Source organism: Peromyscus californicus, unplaced genomic scaffold (genome assembly GCF_007827085.1).
Source record: "Peromyscus californicus insignis strain IS unplaced genomic scaffold, ASM782708v3 Scaffold_8__1_contigs__length_139910024, whole genome shotgun sequence".
Lineage (NCBI taxonomy): Eukaryota > Metazoa > Chordata > Mammalia > Rodentia > Cricetidae > Peromyscus > Peromyscus californicus.
The window spans coordinates 83,704,943-83,726,866 of record NW_026294606.1 but is presented as its reverse complement, the minus strand read 5'-3'; the positions used below and the strand labels follow the sequence as shown (position 1 = coordinate 83,726,866).

Sequence of the window (21,924 nt, the reverse complement as noted above, 5' to 3'; positions counted from 1 at the left end):
GAAGAGGATTGACACACACATCTGACTGCAGGGAGAGGACCCGCCTTTGCTCTACCCAGGGACACAGGAGAGCTGGGGAGCAGAGCAGGCTAATGCAGGGAGGGTCCCATGGGCACAAACAGAAGGCCACCACCCTGTAACAACCTCCAGGGCCCTGGGGTGGGTCAGGGACGAAGGAGCTTGATGAAGAAGTAGATGGAAAACACAGACAGTAATAGGGAAATAAAGATCCCTTCAGGGAAGACTGACAGCCTGTGCTGAGGTGGGTGCTGGGCATTAACGATCCCCAAAACAGTCCTAGACACTGGCCAACAACTCCCCACCTCCCAGTGGCTTTCCTGCAATGCAGGGGGCAGAATGCATCTCAGGTGCTATAGTGTGGAGTTCAGACAGAAAAAGCAGGTTGGTGTGTATGACCCTAAGGTAAGGTGAGCTACTGTGTCTAAGGTAGGGACAGGGAGCCACAGGGCCCGACTGCGTAGACCCTAGCACTCACGGTCTCCTTGCTGTATAGACAGCAGCTGAGACAAACAGAGCTCAGACAGAGACGATAAAGTACACACAGACAACTGTGACCCAGAGCTCCAGGACAGCATCCCCAGGGGCTTCCCTGCCAGACTGCAAGCTCTGCAAAGGACAACAGCTGAGAAATGACGCAGACAAGCCGACCTGGACACTAACGCTGTCAGCTCGACGAGGATCTAGGACTCAGCCATGAGACTAGTCTCTGACCACACCCATGAGGGACTGCTTTGATTAAATTATCTGAAGCACAAGACCCACCCTGAGAGTGGACAGCACCTTTCTGGCAGCCACCCAGACACAGGGAGGACCAAGGAAAAAGGTGTGTGTTTGCCTCCTTGCCTTCTCCTCTCGATGGTGCGTTCATCTACCCTGCAGCTGCCACTGTGGCTGCTACTGCTGCCGCCGTTCTGTGCTCCATCAGAGCCCAGCTTCTTTGGGCTCTCAACATGAACTGAAGTACTGAGCGGCTCTCTAGGAATCATCCAGGCCTTCAATGCCGGATTGGACAACTGAAGCACCCAGCCTCAGGACTGAGCAGCTACTGGTCTTCTGTCTCCCCAGCTAGCAGATGGCCACTGCTGTATGCCAACCTAATAAATTTCCTTTCAGTACACATTCATTCTATGGCTTCTGTCCTTCTGAAGAACCTTGACAAACATGCCCACCATTCAGCTTTCCCAAACAGGAGAGTGACATTTGAGGAGACAGGCAGACAGAGACTGGGGATGTGGCTCAGAGTGCTCACCGAACATGCCTGAAGCCACGGGTTCAGTCCCTAGCACCACATAAACTGGGAGTGATGATGTGCATGCAATCCCAGCACTCGGGAGGAGGAGGCAAAAGGAACCAAAGTTCAGAGTCAATCTTGGCCACACAGAGGGCTTTAAAGGTCAGCCTAGGTACAGGAGACCTTGTCTCAAAAAGCAGAGCTTGATGTGTGAAGTTCTATAAAAGGCCCACCCTCGCCGTAGCTGCTGCCGGGGGCTCTGCTGTGTGGTCTGCTCACTTTTCCTAACTCAGAAGGGCATAACGTTTCCTTCTTTTGTACCTCTGGGACACTGACCAGAGAGAGCCTGGGCACACTTCCCCTGACTGTCTCAAGGGCTTCCTGAAGCTCCCTCACCCCATTCCTCCACAGCACTGACTCCCAACCGCCATGCAAAGGACTCAGCTCTCTCTCTCTCCCTCTTCTCCGACTCCTATTCCAGGCAGTTGCCCACTCTGTTGTTTTTCTCTTAAACACAAAAGATCTTGAGTTTAAAAACAAAAGATCATGTGACAGACACATGGCCTTCACCTCCCATGTTCTGAGGATTGTTAAGGAAGAGGCTGGGATGTCATTACCTCAGAGAGTTCCGGTGAATATGGAAGCGATTTCACTTCATACAGCTCCAAGAAGTGGATCACGCCTTCTTTGGTCAGGATTTTGTTCTCGCTTTCAAACATTCTTTTATAAATGCACATGTGCCAGGAGGGATGAAAGAGCCAGCAGCCTGTGGGAACAAGTACACTCGATGCTGACATACAACTCTAACTTTAGATCTCTGCGTGGAGACTGTGGGCTCACACCACAAATCTGCGTGCAATGGACACTCACACTAGCAACATGAGTTTGCTAATCACATCCACAGAGCTTGCGGAACCCAATCACCTCAGCGCTCAGCATTCTGGATGCCCTCGGCTACTGCAGTCACCAGAGTCCTCAAGAAAGCACTAGCCTGTGTGCACAGGCGGAACTTTAGACCTGGGGTGGTTCAGCACATTGTCCCCTCACTCGACTTGAGGCCATTTTTCATACATAAATCTAAAACTGTCACCCCTCTACTTAAAGCCTTTGAATAGCTTCCCCCCATTCTTAAAGTGTGAACAAGACACAGGCTGACACTGGCCACCCAGCTTTGCCCACTCTACAGACCCAGTTTCCTCAGTGCCCTACCATCCTCACAGAGCTCCCCACCTCAGGGCTGACCAGCTCTTAGCTCTGAGTTTGTATGTCACCCTAGGTCTGACCTAACCTCCCCCTCACATGAACTCCTTTGTGGTCCCTTCTCTGTTCTCTTCACAGGACTTGGAGCCAAAACTACTGTTTCATGGAAAACAGACAAAACTCAAATGGAAAAATACTGCCCCACCCCCCTGCCTCCAGTGTCGGTACACACTGACACTGAGTAAGGACCTCTCAAGTGATTATATAATTGAATCCACAATAAAAGGCAGAGTAAGGGGCTGGAGAGATGGCTCAGTGGTTAAGAGCACTGCCACTCTTCAGAGCACTGGGGCTCGATTCTCAGCACCCATGTCAGGCGGCTCACACCCACCTCTAACTCCAGCTCCAGCAAAACTAATAGCTTCGGGTTGGGGATTTAGCTCAGCGGTAGAGCGCTTGCCTAGCACAAAGCCCTGGGTTCAATCCTCAGCTCAAAAAAAAAAAACAAAAAACAAAAAACAAAAAAACTAATAGCTTCTTCTGGCCTCTGAAGGCACCTGCATGCATGTGGTCATCACACAGGCATTCACATTATTCACATAAATAAAAATAAATCTTAAAAAATGGAATAAATATGTACCTCCTATATACTGTCTCTGATTCTTAAAATAGCCATTATTTAATTATGTCAGAAAAAACATTTTTTTTTAATCTCATGGTATTCTGTAACTAAATTGGCCTACTGGTTGTAATTTACCTCAACATGCTTTTTCAACTCTCTGTCAATGGTAACTTTTCAAAACCAGCCAATGCTATTTGGTTTGGTTTGCTAAGAGCTATGGGCAAAGCATGTAATGAGAGCATCCTTTTAACAGCAAGTGATCAAGAGAATGGCAAGATCCCATTAAATGCTAGCCCCAGGTGGGACAGGGATGCCTATGCTCTGTGAAAACTCTCACTGTGTCAGAGAACAGCCACCACCATCAGCAGAATAAAGACCAGTTCCTAAGGGGTCAGACTATTGGTGAGGTAATTACCCAAGACAGCCACCACCTACCGGGCATAATCCTCATGAACAAACACATGATACAGCACCTTCCCATCCCTACGGACAGGAGGCCTCCAGCTTGCAGTTAGCTGCAGCACTGGCTGAAGCTTGGAAGCTCCAGGTTTGCTGCGTTTCTTCTCAAACACTCTCCCAACTCAGGAGGGATGGAGGGCTCAAAACACACCCTTGTCACACCCTTGAATGACCTCTTCCTAAGAATGCCAAGATACCTCACAACAGAAATCTACCCCCAATCCAGTCTAATGAACAAAAGACAGATGTGTATTTACACATTAAAAGGGTATATTAAGACAATAAGGCTGGAAAGCAGTTACAAGTATACATCCATATCAAAACGTTATTATTTTTAAAAAAAATAGCACTACCACGAAAGCACTGGCAGTTTCTTATTTGTGTGGTGTGGAGAGGTACATGGGTACAAGTACATGTGCATGTGTTTCAGCATGGGCACATGTGTGGAGGCCAGAGGTTGACACCCGGTATCTTCTCAATCCCTCTCCATTTTATATATTGAGGCAAGGTCTCTTGATGAGCCCAGAGCTTGCTGATTTGGCTAGTCTACCTATCCAGCCCACCCAGGGATCCCCTGTGTCTGCCTCGGGAATGCTGGGATTGTAGGTGGGTAACCAGACCACAAGGCATCGATACTGGTACTGAGGCTCTGAACTCTGGTCCTCACACTTCTACAACAAGCCCTTTACCTACTGGACCCTCTCCCCAGCCTGCTCTGTTAAGGACACACCCTGAGATTTATAGATGAAAGGATGCTGAGCTGCTGGAGAGGGAACAGCAGAGGCTGCCCATGACCCAGGAGACCGCCAGGCTGCCCACTGTGTGCTTTTGCTATGAGCGAGACAGGTCCTGGGTTCATCACATATATCCTTTTCTTTCTATAAAGAAAAGAAATATTTTTGAAATTTTTATAATAAACTGCCTAATCATACTTCTCAATTACTGAAATCCCTGAAGCCATGTAAAGCTACGTTCTAAGGAGATGGGTAGAGGGTACAGTGTGGACACAGGGCAAGGCTGATAAACATGTGGCAGTGTGCTCAGACAGGGCATACCCACAATGCCGGAGGCCAAGACCACTAGCTGGGGGCATTATGAGAGGATCCCGTTTCCTCCTCACTGCTTAATGGTTTCCCCAAAGACTCTGTGATAAATAATGGTTAGTTATAAGATCAGGGGGACTACTAAGGTTATTAACACAAACAAATGAACAAAACCAAAAAGTAATCGTTACCATTTTCCTCTGATACTGCGTATTCAAACAGACTGTTTAGCTTTGGTAAGACTGGCTTTATGACATGTATCTAAAAATAAGAGCAAAGAATCTCATGAAAAATCACACGAAACGCCTTTAAAACCTCAGGACAAGGTTCCTGTTTACATCACTGTCGCCCTTCTCTTGTTACCGTGTCCACAGCAGGTGTCAGGAGCCTGGTTCTCCCAGGTCTGAATCGCAGCATGACTCATGTCTGTGAGACCGAGCTGGCGAAGCTGGGGCACACAGTCTAGACCCCAGTTACAGAATATCTTAACTCACATCATATGATCCTCGACGGACCCCAGAAACAGGCAAGGTTGGGGGATTAAAGTGGGAAACGCACTGAAGGCCTTCCCCTAGTTCCCGCCGTTGTAAAGGAGGGTCACAGGCAGGGAAGCAGAGCGGATTCAGAGCTCAGGGTCCCTGTGTCTCTTAGACCATGCTGTGACAATTCAGATAGAGTCTGATACTCAAATTTCAAAATAACTTTAAATCTAAGTTTCTAAAATAAATAATGAAAGTCTTATGGGTTAACCAACAGAAGTAAACCTGGAAGTTTATCTGGATTTAGAAAGGCTTCCTACTTCCCATCATGCATCTCTGTACACTTCGCACAGAGTTGGGTGGTGCTGTGGACTGACACCTGACATTGACTCCATCCACAGACACTGACCCATGGTCTCTGCAGCTTACAGACAGGGGACCACACACAGGAACCCTTACGCACAGGAACCTTATAGAAGGAGACTCTTACAGCTGAGGAGTCTTCCACACTGGAGCCCTTTAGACAAGGACCTCTAGGAACCGTACAGACGGGAACCCTGACATGTTGGGACTCTTACAGAGAGTGGCCTTTAAAGACGAGGACTCCACGTCAGGACAGCTGCACAGGGGTCACCTAGAAACCTGACTCTCAGGCCTTACTCCAGATGAACCAAATCTAAAAGTGTGGGGTACTTTACACTTGGTGACATCCTGGACCACCCCCACACACGGAGCAGTTGGTGAATGCCAAGGGAAGATCAAATGAGACTAAATTTTTGAACAATCATGTAAATCCACTGAAAGCATTCTTTAACTTCCTGAAACAATTTACATGCTACCTTAAATTCTATTCATGCCAGAAAACAAAGGATTCGGCTGTGCTTACACAAGCTGGCCTCCCTGTGAGTGCCTGGAAAAGGCCCACAGACCGCAGGATTTGCTAAGACAGGAGAGCACGCACCTGGTTGCCTTCTAGAACTTCCATGATCAAGATATAGTTTTCCCAAAACTTTAGAAGCTCGTCTCTTTTCTTCTCAGACCACCAGAATAGGCTTGGACCTAACAGAATTTCAAAAGGAAAAAAGAATCAGTTCCTCCTTTAGCTATGTGGTTAAGTCCTTCACAACAATTCCTGACTTAGTTGCAGTGTTACCAAACAAGGCAATCGCTAATCAAGGAGGGAGCCTACTTAAAAAGCTTGGGAAACTGAAGAAGAAATTTGTTGTGGAATATTCTTTTACACTGTGTGAAGATGTGTCACTGTGACTGGTTTAATAAAAAGCTAAATGGCCGCTGGGCGGTGGTGGCAAACGCCTTTAATCCCAGTACTCGGAAGGCAGAGTCAGGCAGATCTCTGTGAGTTCAAGGCCAGCCTGGTCTACAGAGCAAGATCCAGGACAGGCACCAAAACTACACAGAGAAACCCTGTCTCAAAAAACCAAAAAAAAAAAAAAAAAAAAAACTAAAAAAAAAACCAAAAAAGCTGAATGGCCATTAGCTAGGCAGGAAGAGTTTAGGCAGGACTTGTGGACTGAGAGCTATTAGAAAGGTGGGTCGCCAGCCAGAGAGGAAGCAGGATGGGGAATACAGTGTACAGGTAACCAAGCCACATAAAAGAACATAGGCTTAAAAGTATGGGTTAATTTAAGTTCTAAGAACTTGAGCTTTCATAACTAGTAATAAGTCTCCATGTTGTTTTTTGTGAGCTGGCAGCACAAAGAAAAATCCAACTTACAGAAATTCTGTTTAATTTTGCCTTTGTTGTTGTGGTTTGCTTGTTTGGCTACTTTGAGTTTAAGTTTTTGCTTTTGTTTATTTGGATTGAGGTGTATTTTTGAGACAAATCTCCCAGGCTAGCCTAGAAACTGGTATGTAATCAGAGGTGTCTCTGAATTCTTGACGCCCCTGCCTCTGCTGGGACGGTGGGCACGTGCCGCCATGCCTGGTCTTGCTTTTGTTTCTGCGTTGCTTTGTTTCCTTAAGATCATTGTTGTGGAATTCTGGGTAAGAAGGACAACAAGTCTGCACAGACTCTTTCTTCCCCAGGACTCGAACAGTAAAGGCAAATCCCAACAAAACTGAAACACCCCCAGAACACACAAAGCGATAAAATTTAGAATTTGAAAATCTGAGCTGACCTTGGGAGGAAATGAATAAAGCTTAGTCGACACAGGGAAAGACAAGAAGTAATCTGATTTGCCTTCAGTCCACCCCACCCCCAAACCGAAAGACTCAGCAGCAAGCCTCTGTTATGCGTGGAGGTGGGAGGCTGGGCTGAGCCATGGAGGGAGGGGTCTGCTCACTGAGGTCAGAACAGGATGCTCTGGAAAATGAAAGGGTTTGTCCCAAAACAGTCAAGTCTAAAAATTAAAATCTGATCATAGAAACAAGAACCTCAGAGAAAAGACTGGAAACCAAAGAAATTAGCCAGTGAGTGAAGGAAAAGACAAAATTCTAGAAAATCCATTCATTGGAGAAAAAGAAATTTTAAAGGTGTGCTGGTTGGTTTTTGTCAACTTGGCACAAACTGGAGTCACCTAGGAAGAGGGAGCCTCAATTGAGAAACTGCCTCTATCAGACTGGCCTGTAGGCAAGGCTGTGGGGGCACTTTCCTCATTCATGACTGATGTGGGCGAGCCCAGCTCTCTGTGGGTGCTGCTACCCCTGGGCAGGTGGTCCTAGGTTGCCTAAGAAAGCAGGCTGGAGCAGAAGGGAATGAGCAGAACTCCTCCATGGTCTCTGCTTCAGTTCTTGTCTCCAGGTTCCTGCCCTGACTTCCCTCAGTGATGGAGTGTGACCTGAGAGTTGTAAGCTGAAATAAACCCTTTCCTCCTCAAGATGCTTTAGGTCCTGGCATCTGTCCTGGCAAGAGAAAAGTAACTAAGACAGAGGGTAAGTCCAGGAGGTTCCAAGTCAAGAAGAGAAGAGGACAGAGAAAGCAGCGGAGGAAGTTGCCACAGACATAACTCAGGAAAACTTCCCAGAATCAAAGGACAGTGATTTCCAGACTGTGTAGGTACACCAAGTGCACTGCACATGGATAAAAGAGGAGATTCCAGGGTCCTGAGTCCCAGGAACCTCCACCGAGAAGTTGCAGACCACCCCGAAGCAGGATCCAGAATCATCTCAACTTCCCAACAGCAACAATAGAATCTCTAGCTTCTCAAGATACAGCTAGATGGACGATGGATGCCTTTAAAATTTGGATGCAAAGGAGCCCCATTAGCGCGGTAGGTAGCACGTCAGCCTCATAAAATTGGGATAAAAATGTCTCCCCCCTGGAAGTCAGATCGATCAAACCATCAATCAAGCTGTAAGGACAAAATGAAGGTGTTTAGATGCTCTCCGCTCTGCTTTGAAAGCAGGAAGCCACACAAGAGCATTTCTGCCGAAAAAGGAAATGACGTATAACCCACAAACCCCTGAATGTTCAGGGACCATCGGAGAACACAATTCCAAAGTACAGACAGAAAGTGTCCCCAAGAGAAAGGACACAAAGCTGCTTCCCACATTTGTGGAGCATGGAGGAAGGGGTGTTCTCCACCCTCGAAAGGGAGTTCTTAAGACATTGCATTTTGAGGGAGCAATTAAAGGCTCTCAGTTGGCAGAGTGAACAGATTAGAATCTCCGGGAACCCTAAGAAGCCACCAGTTCCTTTTCTGGCTTCCTGGGGATACAGGCAGGTCACAGACCCTGGAGGATCTACGGATCTTCTTAGTCCGAGGGGCAGAGGGACTTCCCCATCCATGCCTGTGTCCCACAGGACACTCACTGGTGAACAGCTACCCACCCCGTCTGTCTCTGGAACCCACCTCTGAAAAGGGGCCAATGCAGGTGCCCCTACCCTGATACCAATCAAAGGCCAGCTACCTCTGGACAGGGACAGAAAACCTCTTCTGAACCTGCACTGAGAGGTCATTAGGAGTCTGCTGCTTGGGAAAGGCAAGAAACCAACTAACACCTGCTGGCACCACCCCTGAGGCAAAGCTGGTGTGGACTTCAGGAAGGGAAGGGGGTGGCCAAGAGAGGGGGGAATGGTCAAAAAAGGGGGGATGGTGGAAAGAGAGGATCAACTCCCACAAACTGCTCTCTGACTTCCCACAAGGGTGCCACAGTATGCATACACACACACACACACACACACACACACACACACACACACAAAATATAATAAAATTCAAATGGAAATGATAGACATGGTAACACGTCAGACATAAAAGGAGCACCCATGTAGAAAGCCCATCATAGTGGCATGTGTTTGCAATCCCAGCTGAGGAGGCAGAGGCGGAAGAAGGGGATAAAAGAATAGGATCCTTGGTCAGCCAGTCTAGCTAAATCCTGAGTTCCAGATTCAGAGAGAGACCTGACTCAAAAAATAAAATGGGGAGTGATCAAGGAAAACACCTTCTGTTGACTTCTGGCCTATAAACACAGCCCAACACACACACACACACACACACACACACACACACACACACACACACACCCTCCTCCAACAAGGGAATGTCAAGAGAATACTTAATTCTGTACAAGCTTCAAACATTAACTTGGGTCACATCACCTTTCTTTCTTTCAGACTGATACAGATGTCGACCATTCCTTTTTCTATCAAGATGTAAGGGCATGGAGCAGGCTTGTTCTTACACAGATCACAATACTGCATGTGCAGTATCACGCCCTACTCTGGATCCACTGTTCCCAAAGCGCAGGCAGAAACCGGTGTAGGGGTTCCACATGCAGGTGCCAAATCCCCTAAGGATGAGGTGGACACCCCCTGAAGAGCTGGTTTGGGGAAGCAGGGTGGAGTTGGGGCAAAGAGACAAGTAGGTACCAGGCTGGAGAGATGGCTCAGTGGCTAAGAGCACTTGATTTTCTTCTAAAGAACTGGGGTTTGGCTCCCAGCGCACTTATCAAGTAGTTCACAACCGCCTTTAACTCCAGCCCAAGGGGATCCCACGCCCTCCCAGGCACCTACACGCATGTACACACAGGAGCACAGACATACACATAAATAAAACTTTTTAGAAAGAGACAAGTGAGTACCCATTGTGTCCTGGGGACCGCAGGTACAGTCCACCGCCAGCTCTGCAGACACCTGCACAGCCCTCTGCAGCAGGTAGCGCGCGCGCTTGCGCGTGAGCGCGTCCTGCGCGCGGCCCAGCCCGGCCTGTACCGTTCTCCAGAAGCGACCGCAGAGACGCGCGTCGAGGTCCGCGGGGCGCGCACGAGCCGACAGCAGCTTCTCGGCCAGTGCGCTCAGCACCAGCAGCTCTGGCCCAGTGTGGCCCTCAGCTCCGAGTCCCGAAGAGCCCAGCGTGTCCCAAGCCGCCCGCAGCGCCGGTTCCGCACTCTGGGCCAGAGCGGGCAGCAGGCGCGCGCCCACCGCTGGCGGCGCGTCCCCGGCCAGCGCCAGCTCCACGGACGCGCGCGCCAAGCGACGCAGCAGCGGGGCATCATCGGGTGCGCGCAGACACGGCGCCACGGCGGCCAGAAGCTCCACGGACGGCACAGCTGGCAGCTCGCGCAGCGCGTCCTCCGCCAGCGCGACCGCCAGTTCGGGCCCCGCCAGGCGGGCGCACGAGCGCAGCGCCGCGCTGGCCGCTCGGAGCACCCGCGGGCCCGCAGGCCCTCCGCCGGGGGACGCGTGCAGTAAAGGCACCAGGTAGCCCTTGGCCACCTCGTGCACCGCCTCGGCCAGCGCGCCGGCGCCCCCCGCACCGCGCTCCTCCAGCTGCTGCAGCACCAGGCGCAGAGTCTCCGCCCGCTCCGCACTCGCCTCTCCGCCACACAGTATGCCCAACAGCGCGCAGGGATCCCGGCTCTGGGCCAGAAGCGCGTCCGCCAACACCCGCTCCATTGCGGGGAGCCGACCCTGTGCGCGTGCGCCGGCCACCCTAAGCGCGAATGCGCGTGCGCAGCGCGAGGTTCCCACCCCCACACACCCTGTCCGGCGTAGGACCGCCTAAAGTTCCTTCCACTTTGATGGGGTGCTAGAGCCTTATGGTGGTGTACCTCCTGCCACTCTGTCCCTTACAGTTTTTAGCCAAAAGAGTTGCTGCATTCGTTCACTGTAGTATTACACCAGGTCCAGAGATTCCTGATTGGAAAGAGGCCTGGAGCCGAAATTAGGTAGCAGGCACTAAATTCACATAAATGTCTATCGCAGTCCCTCAGGTGGCTGCTTTCAAAAAGGCACGTATTAAGAGCTACCACAAAGACTCTAACAGTGGATCCGAAATGCACCCTGGATTTACGTGTTGAAAATAAGTCATAAGCCGGGCGACGGTGGTGCACACCTTTAATCCCTGCACTCGCGAGGATCTCTGTAAATTCGAAGCCAGCCTGGTCTACAGAGCGAGATCCAGGACAGACACCAAAACTACACAGAGAAACCCTGCCTCAAAAAACAAAAAAGAAAAGAAAGAAGATGGCGCATTGGGTAAAGTGCTTACTCTGTAAGCATGAGCATCCAAGTTGGGATCCCCACAGTGGGGTAACTGCCATCCCGCCTGATGGAGACAGAAAGATCCCTGGAGTCGCTGACCAGCCAGTATAGCTGAAGTCAGTTCCAGGTTCAGTGGAGGGAACTTGTGTCTTAAGAACAAGGTAGAAAGCAGGGCGTGGTGACATACGCCTTTAATCACTGGGCCAGGACTATAAAGAGAGACTTTGTCTCAAAAACAAATAAACAAGCACAGGGTGGAGGGTGATAGAGGAAGATACTACACATCAACCCCAGCTTCTACACACACACACACACACACACACACACACACACACACACACACACACGGTGAGCAGTCCCCACCTCACATGCTAATACAAGCATGTACTCCACACACTGATAAGTCATAAAGTCTGATTGTACATGACTGTCAAGTACCAGAAGTCTGAGGCAGGAGGATCACCAGTTCAAAGCCTGCCTGGGCTACAGAATGAGATCAAGGTCAGTCCAGGCAATATAGTGAGACTCTGTCTCCAAAATGTCAGAGGGCTGGCTGGGGAAGCAGGTAGTGGGAGAAAAGGTTCCCAGCATGTATGAGGTCCTGGGTTCAAATCTGGTGGAGAGGGATGGGAGGGTATGAGGGTAATGAGGATAAAATAAAAATGACTTGGGTTGGGGGCATCAGGGGTCTGCAGCTGAAAGCAAGGTCTCCACAGCACTCTGAGCCCAGGGCCCTAGTTCAAGAATACAAATGGATCCTCCCTCATAATGCTGACTGCTGGTTCCCATGAGCAAACTCAAAATCAGGCTTCCCCATTTCCACTGCTAGATTCAGACTCAGACAAAGAAGATCTCATCTGCCCCTTAGTCAGTGAAGGAGACACAGCCCCACCATCAAATAGCTTGACATAAAATAACATGGATATAATGTTAAAGTTAACTGATGTTGCAAATGAAAGGTTTCCCCATGTTTCAGTCATCATTTGCCTCTGGCAAAACACATAAAAGATTCCATTTAAAAGCCACTTAGAATGTCAGTAAATACCTATTGCTTAGTTCGTGGAAAGTGGTTATAAATATCATTTCTCTCAACCTAAACAGATATCAAGCATAAAAAGCTAAAGGTTTTGAGCAGACACTTGACAAATGAAGATATAAAATGATATGCACTTGCAGAGGTGTCTGACATTTTTAATCATGAGGGAAATGCACATTAAATCCACAAGGAGACAGACACCCTTTCATGCTCCTAAGAAGGATTCAAAATACCAAGTGAGGGTTGACAAGATGGCACAGGGGGTGGAGGTGCTTGTCACCAACCCAGACAACCCGAGTTGGATCCCACGTGCTGGAAGAAGAGAACTTACTCTTGCAAGTTGTTTTCTGACCTGTGTGCTGGGACATTGTGGCACTCAGTCCTGTGCCCACACACTCAAATAAATAAATACAGTAAAAAATTTAAACATGCTGGGGGTCAGCAGCGCATGCCTTTAATGCTAGCACTTGGGAGGCAGAGTCAGGCGGATCTCTGTGAGTTCAAGGTCTCCAGAGTGAGATTCAGGTCAGGCACCGAAACCACACAGAGAAACCCTGTCTCGAAGCAAAACAAAACAAAAATTTAAACAGTATTTTGAAACACCAAATGACATGGGTCAAAGATGTAAAACTAGGATGCTTTTGCATTAAACCAGCAGGCAGGGAAATATTAGAATTGCTTTGAAATACTGTTTGCTCTAAAGATACGTACCTTAAGATGTAGCAAGCACACGCCTTCATCCCCCACTCTCTCCACCTCCCTACCCCATGTGTTTGATTTAAATAATCTCTAGACTGAAAAGTCTTTGGAGGAATCTGCTTTTTGCAACATTAGTCATTGCAGCTAAAACTTTGTAACAAGCTAAACATTCATCAGGAAGGAGATGCCCGATGCACAAACAGCTCTTTACAAGGCCATGGGCAAATACAGAGTGATGATTGCTCATCTCTGAAGAAACGTGGATACATCTCAGCTCTCCAACCGTGTTTCCATTCTGAGGATTCCATTTGCTGGCATTCATACATCAGCAAAGTGCCTCTTGGGGTAGAAACGAGGATTGCAATGGCCCGTGGAGAATGTGAGAGGTCTAAGACCAGGCAACAGGGAAGCGTCTAGGACAGGTGTTGATTCAGGTGTATTCAGGTGTTGATTACCAATCAAAATGCCTAGAACCCTTGAGAGCTCTGCATTTCATTCTCTATAAATTTTATCTTGGTTTTAAAAAATGACTCCTACAAAAGAAAAAAGTAAGTGGGCCTGTGTGTTTGGTCTCTTTTACCCATAGATTTAAGTCCAGTGAAGAGTATGGCTTCCAGGCTGGGCAGGAGCTGATGAAGGTAGCCAGTTTGATAACCTGACCCCCTTCTCAGCACTGTGTCCATGACACACAGTCCCCTCCCCGCAACTTCCCAAAGCTTTCAGCCTCTCCTTGTAGGGTCTTCTGAGTCACCAAGTGATGTAATTACTAAGTGACTTTTTCCTATCCTTACCTAACTCGACTCTATTGAACTCTAGTGCCCGCACCCCGCGGGGGCGGGGGGGGGGCATGTAAGTGTGAGCATGTGCATGTGCACACACACATGCACACTTGGTCGCATGCATGTTTGTGTATGCACATGTAGAGGTCAACCTCAGGTGCTGTCCTTCAGGCCCTGTCCACCTTGTCTTTTGAGACAGCCCTCTCACTGGTCTGGAGCTTGCCTAGCTGGCCAGGGAGCCCCAGGGGTCTGCCTCTCTCCACATCCTGCGATGTGGAGACTCTCACTTTCAAATTGATAGCCTCTTTTTAAGTTATTATGTGCACACACATGTGTGTGCACAAATATATAAATACAACCTGCTGAGTACGATTTTGTTTGTGTGTGTATGGTTTCAGGAGTGATCACTTTATGTTGGATAGCCGATCTGGGGGCTAATGCTGGGAGAGGCTAATTCTCACTCTCTACACAGTCATTAGTTGCCTGTAGCTCTTTGTCTAGAAGTGAGATTTGCTCCTCTGCCTGTCCTGTCTTTCTTGAGCCACTGTCCCCCTCTGGGGTTCCTTCTCCGCATCTCCTATTCTCTGCTTCCCCAGTTCCACCCATGTCCCCATTGCTTTCTGCCCATGTTTTCAAAGTACCACCCGCCGATCTCTGTTTTGTTTTGTTTTTTCATTTTGTAAATGTCTCCTGAATAACTTTGTTAAAATCATAGTCTTGGGGCTGAGTAACTCAGTTGGTGGAGAGCTTGTCTAGAATGCGTGAATCCTGGGGTTCCATCCCCAGCGTCACATAAACCAGAGTGGTGGCACATGCTTATAATCCCTGCACTTGAGGGGTGGTGTAGGTAGAGGCAGAAGGATCAGGAGTTCCAAGCTGTCCTCTGCTGCATACTGAGTTTGAGGCTAGTCTGTCTCAAAAACCAAACTACAGATTTGATTGGCCTCCATTTGAATGGTAATGATGAGCAGTGTGTCTCCCGAGCATTCCCTCCCGGAGCACTCCAGAGCGTCCATCCAGCTGTCGATAAGACATCAACATTAGACCACACTCAGGGCATCATTCTCTTTCCACTTTCACATCTGACCCTTAGTGTTGGCCCTCTCTCTGTCACTCCTCCATCATTATTACTTTCCACCTGTTTGGACATGAAGTCTCCCTGCAAAGGTTCACATGTTGAAGGCGTGGTCCCCAGGGACTAGATAGAGAGGATTCTGGACTAGTCAATGGATGAAGCTGTTGGTGAATTCACGATGGGACAACATTATTGTGAAGTGGGGCCAGCTTTGTCAGCTTGGAGAAAGTGGGTCACTGATGGTGTGTCTTGGAAGCCTCATCTCTGTCCCTTCTTCTAGTTTTTTCTCTTTCTCTCCATGAATGAGCACCATTGTTCCATTACACCCTTCCTCATGATAGTCTGCCTCACCACAAACCCAGATGCAATAGAGTCAACTAAGCATGGACCCAGACCTCTGAAACTATGAGCCAAAATAAGTCCTTCCGCCTCCCCTCCCCTTCCTCCTCCTCCCCTCCTTTCCCTCCCCTTCCCCTTCCCCCTCTCCCTCTCCCTCCTCTTCCTCCTCCAAGTTGACACCTCAGGTATTTTGTCACAGCCACGAAGTGGCCTATTAACATGCTATCCATGTTCTTCTTCCCAGGACGTTCCTACCTTCCTTCCCAAATTGCTCGTCGAAAGTCTGCAAGCCAGCAGACTTCTCACCATCCAATCATGTCTCCAATCCATCCACGCAAGCTTCTAAATCTCTGTCGGCTCTGTCCTCCACTGATACCTTGGTATTAATACCACCTCTCCTTTCTTACTGAGTTGACAGCAACAGCTGTCTGCCTGACTTAAACCCTTTCTGCTTCTCAATCCATACTTCTGCCAGGAAAGGGAGAAGCCTTTGAAAAGACAAAAGTGGGTACCTGATGTGTTATAGGGACTTTAAAACACAGTGTGTGGGGCTTCGGAGGAGAGTGAGGCTGGGGAATTACCCAGGGATCTCAACACTTTAAGTGACAGCCCCCCCCCCCATTCAAACATCCTAGGAAGTAATGTTTTAATTTTAGAAATATCCCTATGCCTGAGTTCTCTGTAACCCCAATGTCTAGAGCGCAGTTGGCACAGTAAGTTATCGTTAAATGAAGGAGTGAGAACTGTATGGTTGTGATACAGCATATGTGTTCCTTAAGGGTGGGGGACCAGCGAGATGGCTCAGCAGGTAAAAGCACGTGCTGAACAAACCTGAGGAGCTGACTTCATCCTCAGAACCCACAGGCCGCTGGACCAAATATACCTGCAGCTGTCGGGGGGGGGGGGCAGGGTGCAGGATGTGGCTGAATCTCAAATAAGGATCTGATGACCCTTTCCCCCTCCTTAGTCTATGGCAGGAGGTCCAGGTCTGATCTGATGACTGGCTAGTGAGTAGTAGTCAGTCACAACTGCTTCTGATGAAGATGATGCTGGCATAGTCCACAGCATGGACTATGTTGGTCTGAGAGGCGTATGGGACTGGAAGCCCACTGGAAAAATGATTTTTAAATCTGGGGTACCTTTGTGTTCTGGAATGCAGGGCAGTTGCACCATCAAAAACGCGATCAGAAAGAAAACCCTAGAAGCTGGGGTTTCACTGGACAGAAGGTGGCGCTGTTTTGCCAATGCCGAGGTCTGTTGCAGCTTTCCGCCTTAATGCTCAGTCACAACTGGAAAGATTGAAGGTAGTGATCACACCGTAAGTATGCAGCTGGAGGTTTCTGCTGCTTGCTTCTAGAAGGGTGGGGCTGCTTGGAAAGCTGGGATGGGTGCCTCCAGGCCTCCCCAGAAAGTCCCAATTGCTCTCTGAGCAAGGGTGCGCTGTGCCGCAGAGGACTGCACTCGCTCTCTTGAGCCACACTGCATATTGGGACCTGCCACCCACTGAGTATGCACACACACACACACACACACAGAGGCACACACACAGTACAAGGTCTATCTCTCCAGAGAACCATGGTAAATACACAACAGTTCCCAAACTTCACTGCTGAAAACTCCATTTACTAGATGCCATTAAGTAAAAAGAGGAAGATGTCTTCAGCCAAGAAGTTCAGTTTTAAAAGACTGGGTTTTTCAACTGGTCATCTCTGATCCTCTAACCATGGGCAGTTTTCTTTTCAAATCCAGTGTTGCCCTCATCAGCTACTAACTGCTTCCTTCTGTCCTTTCTTGTCTCTCTTCTCTCCCTGCCTCTCTCCTCCTCTTCTTCTCCCACCCTGCCACCTTCTATGACAGGGTTCCATGCAGCCCAGGCTGTCCTCAAACTCGCTGTGTAGCCAAGGATGACCTCGAACTTCTGATCCTCCTGCCTCCAGCTCCTGATTGCTGGGGTCATAGGTGTGCACCAACATACCACATTTGGAGATGGTGTTTCTGAAGAAGCAGGTGAAACCCATTTTGCAAGTGAAACCCATTTTGCAAGCCTATTTTGTTAGCTAAAGCAGAGCTACTTAGATAGTTAACTTTTCTAGGTGAAGATGAATATATTCTGCATCTCCCCACGGCCCTGTTCCTGTGCACCTTGACTCTGACAGACAGGCAGTTCCACCACCAACCCCCACCCCCGCCTTGCCCTGTGCCAGCACCTGCCCTGCCTCAGGGAAAAGATAGGCACCTTTGTCTATAGTCGGGGAATGGGAGAGAGAGAGGCAGGTGGCCATTGGCTCCAGGCAGGGGAGGAGGTGCCTTAGTAGGATGTGTAGTCTTTGCAGTTCCAAGAGGTGATTCATCAGCGCCACCTAGAGGCTACCTTGGAAATGACCTTTTCCCCTCCAACCTGATAAACGAAGATCACAGGACTGGAGAGAGGACTCAATGGGTGTGAGGACCTGAGTTCCAATCTCAGCATGAACACAGAAAAATTAGAGATGGCATTACCCCACCTGAAACTCTATTGCTCTGGGGGAGAAGACAGGGTATCATTTGGGCTTGATGACTGCCAGCCTAATCCAGGTTCAGTAAGAGACCCTGTCTCAAGGGAATAAGATGGAGAGGGACAGAGCAGGTCACCTGACACCCTCCTCTGTCCTCTGTGCAAGTGCATGCACATATACCTACGCACATGCTCAGACAAAAGAACTCACACAAACCACACAAATGCACCTGCACACACAAATAGTGAAGACTACTGTCCCTCGCCTCTCCCCAGTACACATAAAGCTCTACCTCCTTCCTGACCAGGTCTGATGGCAACTAAGAATGTCTGAGCATCTTTTCCATTGAGAGATCTGCACAGCGGAAGTCTCCAGTAGTGAGTGGAATTAGAAGAGGTGTGTGTGTGTGTAAGAGAGAGTGAAAGCTTTAAAGAGCAGGGACAGGAAGAGAATCGTAAGTACCCATCTAGGTCTTTTGCAAGGAAGAGTGATGTGCCTGGGGACAGGAAGGTGCATGCACACTTGATCTTGTTTTCTCTCAGAGTGAAAATCTGCAATCAGCAAACTGCATGAGTACTCCGTGGGCAATTTTTTTTGAGTTGAGCAGACAGCGTGGGAAATATTAACATCCCTGTGAATGAGCAGGGCCAGGCTGTTTAGCACCTTCACACAGCCCTCTAGAGAGAGGGGCCCATCAGGAGGACCTGGGGCTGTCTTGTGCAGAACTTACTGGTGCTCACAGCCTCACCACCATCCTGCAGCAGCGTCTGAGGTCTTAGCACTTCTCAGACTCACAAGGGGATGGGGATGGTATGGGCATCAGGAAAGACAGGGTAATGTGAGGCTTGGTCACCTGCTGTGGTGGTTTGAATAAGAACGGCCCCTGTAGACTCATATTTGAATGCTTAGGGAGTGGCATTAGGAGGTGTGGTCTTTTTGGAGGAGGTGTGTCACTAGGGGTGGGCTTTGAGGTTTCAGATGCTCAAGCCCGGCCCAGTGTCTATCTTTTCCTGCTGCCTGCTGATCCAAATGTAGAACTCTCAGCTCCTTCTCCAGCACCATGCCTGCCTGCGTGCCACCAGGCTTCCTGCCATGAGGATAATGGACTAAACCTCTGAACCTGTAAGCCAGCCCCAATTGCATGTTTTCCTTTATAAGAGTTGCTGTGGTCATGGTGTTTCTTCACAGCAATAGAAACCTTAACTAAGACACCTATCAAGTGTCTAGGGCCTGTGACATGCTAGATGCAGTGTTGGAGCAGCTGCTGCCCTGACATTGTTGGCAAAGCCAGCCTTGCATAGCTGGTAGTCTATAGGCCAGTGAAAGATCCTGTTTTCCAAAAATAATATGGAGGCTGGAGAGATGGCTCGATCAGTAAAGTATCAACTCTCTCTCTCTCTCTCTCTCTCTCTCTCTCTCTCTCTCTCTCTCTCTCTCTCCATATATATATGAGTTTTATAGAGCCATTAAGAAGAATGAAATCATGTCATTTGCCAGAAAATGGGTCGAGCTAGAGGTCATATTGTGATGTGAAATAAGCCAGACTCAGAAAGACACATGTTCCTCCTTATACGGGGAATCTAGAAAGACAGAGAGAAATAAAAGGCAGGAAAGTAGATGGTGGGCTATTAGGAGAAAGCAAGGAAATTGGAGGAGCAGAATAAATAAGGGCACCAATGAGATGAATGTGACCAAGCCATATCTAAACATGTAGAAATATCACAACCAAACCCAATTTATCTATGTTGTATATCTTGTTCAGTGTTCTATTGCTGTGAAGAGACCACATGGCCACCACAACTCTTATAAAGGAAAACATTGAATCGGAGCTCACTTATAGTTTCAGAGGCTTAGTCCATTATCGTCATGGTGGGAAGCATGGTAGTGTGCAGGCAGACATGGTGCTGGAGAAGGAGCTGAAAGTTCTACATCCAGATCCACAGACAGCAGGAAGAGATGCTGGGCCTGGCTTGGGCTTTTGAAATCTCAAAGCCCCACCCCCAGTGACCACAGTTCCTCCAACAAGGTCACACCTCCTAATTCACTCAAATAGTGCCACTGGCTGATGACCAAGCACTCAAATATATGAGCCTATGGAAGCCATTCTTATTCAAACCACCACACTATGCTAACAAAAAATGCTAATTAAATAAGGCTGGACATAGTGGTATATGCCTATAATCCCAGAATTTGGGGAGAATTAGATAGGAGGATCTTGAGTGCAAGGCTAGCCTTTATTATACAGCAAGACCCTATCTATAAAAATAAATGAATAAATGTTGACAAAAGCAATTTTTTTTTTTGAGACAGGGTTTCAATGTGTAGTCCTGGCTGTCCTGGAACTCACTCTCTAGACCAGGATGGCCTCAAACTCAGAGATCTGCCTACCTCTGCTTCCTGGGTGCTGGAATTAAAGTCGTTCACCACCACCACCAGGCTTTGGAAAAGCACCTTTCAAAAAAGTGTTAAGTGATCTTAAATCTGGCAAAAAAAAAATGGTAAATTTAAGATAACATAAAATTTTGCATCTTGCCGGGCGGTGGTGGCGCACGCCTTTAATCCCAGCACTCGGGAGGCAGAGCCAGGCGGATCTCTGTGAGTTCGAGGCCAGCCTGGGCTACCAAGTGAGTCCCAGGAAAGGCGCAAAGCTGCACAGAGAAACCCTGTCTCGAAAAACCAAAAAAAAAAAAAAAAAAAAAAAAAAAAAAAAAAAAAAAAAAATTTTGCATCTTGACTATAAGGGCAGTTTGATGGCATTATTCACATGGTTGTGAATTGGTTTGTTTGTTTGTTTGTTTTGTTTTGTTTTTCTTTTTTTTTTTTTGGTTTTTCGAGACAGGGTTTCTCTGTGTAGCTTTGCACCTTTCCTGGAACTCACTTGGTAGTCCAGGCTGGCCTCGAACTCACAGAGATCCGCCTGGCTCTGCCTCCCGAGTGCTGGGATTAAAGGCGTGCGCCACCACCGCCCGGCTTGTTTTGTTTTTCGAGACAGGGTTTCTCTGTGTAGCTTTTGTGCCTGTCCTGGATCTTGCTCTGTAGACCAGGCTGGCCTCGAACTCACAAAGATCCACCTGCCTCTGCCTCCCGAGTGCTGGGATTAAAGGTGTGCGCCACCACCGCCCGTGAATTGGTTTTTCTTTGCTATGACAGAACGATTTAAATTGAGAGACAGTTTAAAAGAGGAAAAGTTTATGTGGGCTCAGGATTTAGTCCGTGGTCAGCTCACTTCATTGCTATAGGCTATAGGCTCTGCTCAGGCAGAGTATCATAGTGGATGGAACAAAGCTGCTCCCCTCACCACAGCCAGGAAGTGGGGTGGGGGGGTGTCAGGCAGGGTCTGGGGGCAAGACACACCCTTCAAAGGCATACCTCCAAAGACCTACTTCCTCCTGGGTATACTGTAGGCCATACCTCTTAATAGCCTATTAATGCGAGAAATCCACAGAGTCTGCTTAAAGGGCAAGGAATTTATTAAGGGATAAAGACTCATTACAGCATGGGAGATTTATCGGTCCTGGAAAGCCAAGCTATGGTCCATGCTGTTCTTCTGCCTGGTCTGTGTCAGCATCCGATACTACAAGGGAGAGTGAGCTGCCTACATGCATCCCAGCTCTTGAGGGTCTGCGAGGCCACACCCTAGGGGCATGTACTTCAAGGTCATAGGCAGATAGAACAGTTACCTGCTGCATCTCTAGGGGTGGTGCTCCAGGGTCATAGACAGAACAGCTACCCACTACATCCTATATGGATGATCCATTGACTAAGTTACTATGAGTTCATTGACGAGTGAATCCAATGACTAAGATCAATGAACTTATCAATGGATTCATTCGTTATTTAAGTTACTATGTAACCACAGATGGATGAATCCATCAACTGAGTTACTATACTCACCAATGGATTCATCCATTGTCTAACCCCAACCCCTATGACCTGATCACCTCTCAAGAGTGCCCCCATCTGGGGATCAACCTTTCAAAGCATGGACTCTCTTGGGGGAC

General features: G+C 48.4%; 1 protein-coding gene across 5 annotated transcripts in view; it reads right to left on the bottom strand.

Moving 5' to 3' along the window:
- The window catches only part of Tarbp1 (TAR (HIV-1) RNA binding protein 1), a 70,085-nt gene that overhangs the window by 41,197 nt on the left and 6,964 nt on the right, over positions 1-21,924 (bottom strand). For 2 of the 5 annotated variants that reach the window (XM_052727528.1, XM_052727529.1), the window contains exons 1-4: positions 10,099-10,947; positions 6,017-6,114; positions 4,768-4,837; positions 1,870-2,018 (exon numbers count right to left, since the gene is read on the bottom strand). In XM_052727528.1, the coding sequence (XP_052583488.1) occupies positions 1,870-2,018; positions 4,768-4,837; positions 6,017-6,114; positions 10,099-10,912 (1,131 nt within the window). In that variant the 5' untranslated portion in view covers positions 10,913-10,947. Of the gene's footprint in view, positions 1-1,869; positions 2,019-4,767; positions 4,838-6,016; positions 6,115-10,098; positions 10,948-21,924 lie in introns of those variants that run through there. The other 3 variants (XM_052727527.1, XM_052727526.1, XM_052727530.1) reach the window with 3 other exon arrangements.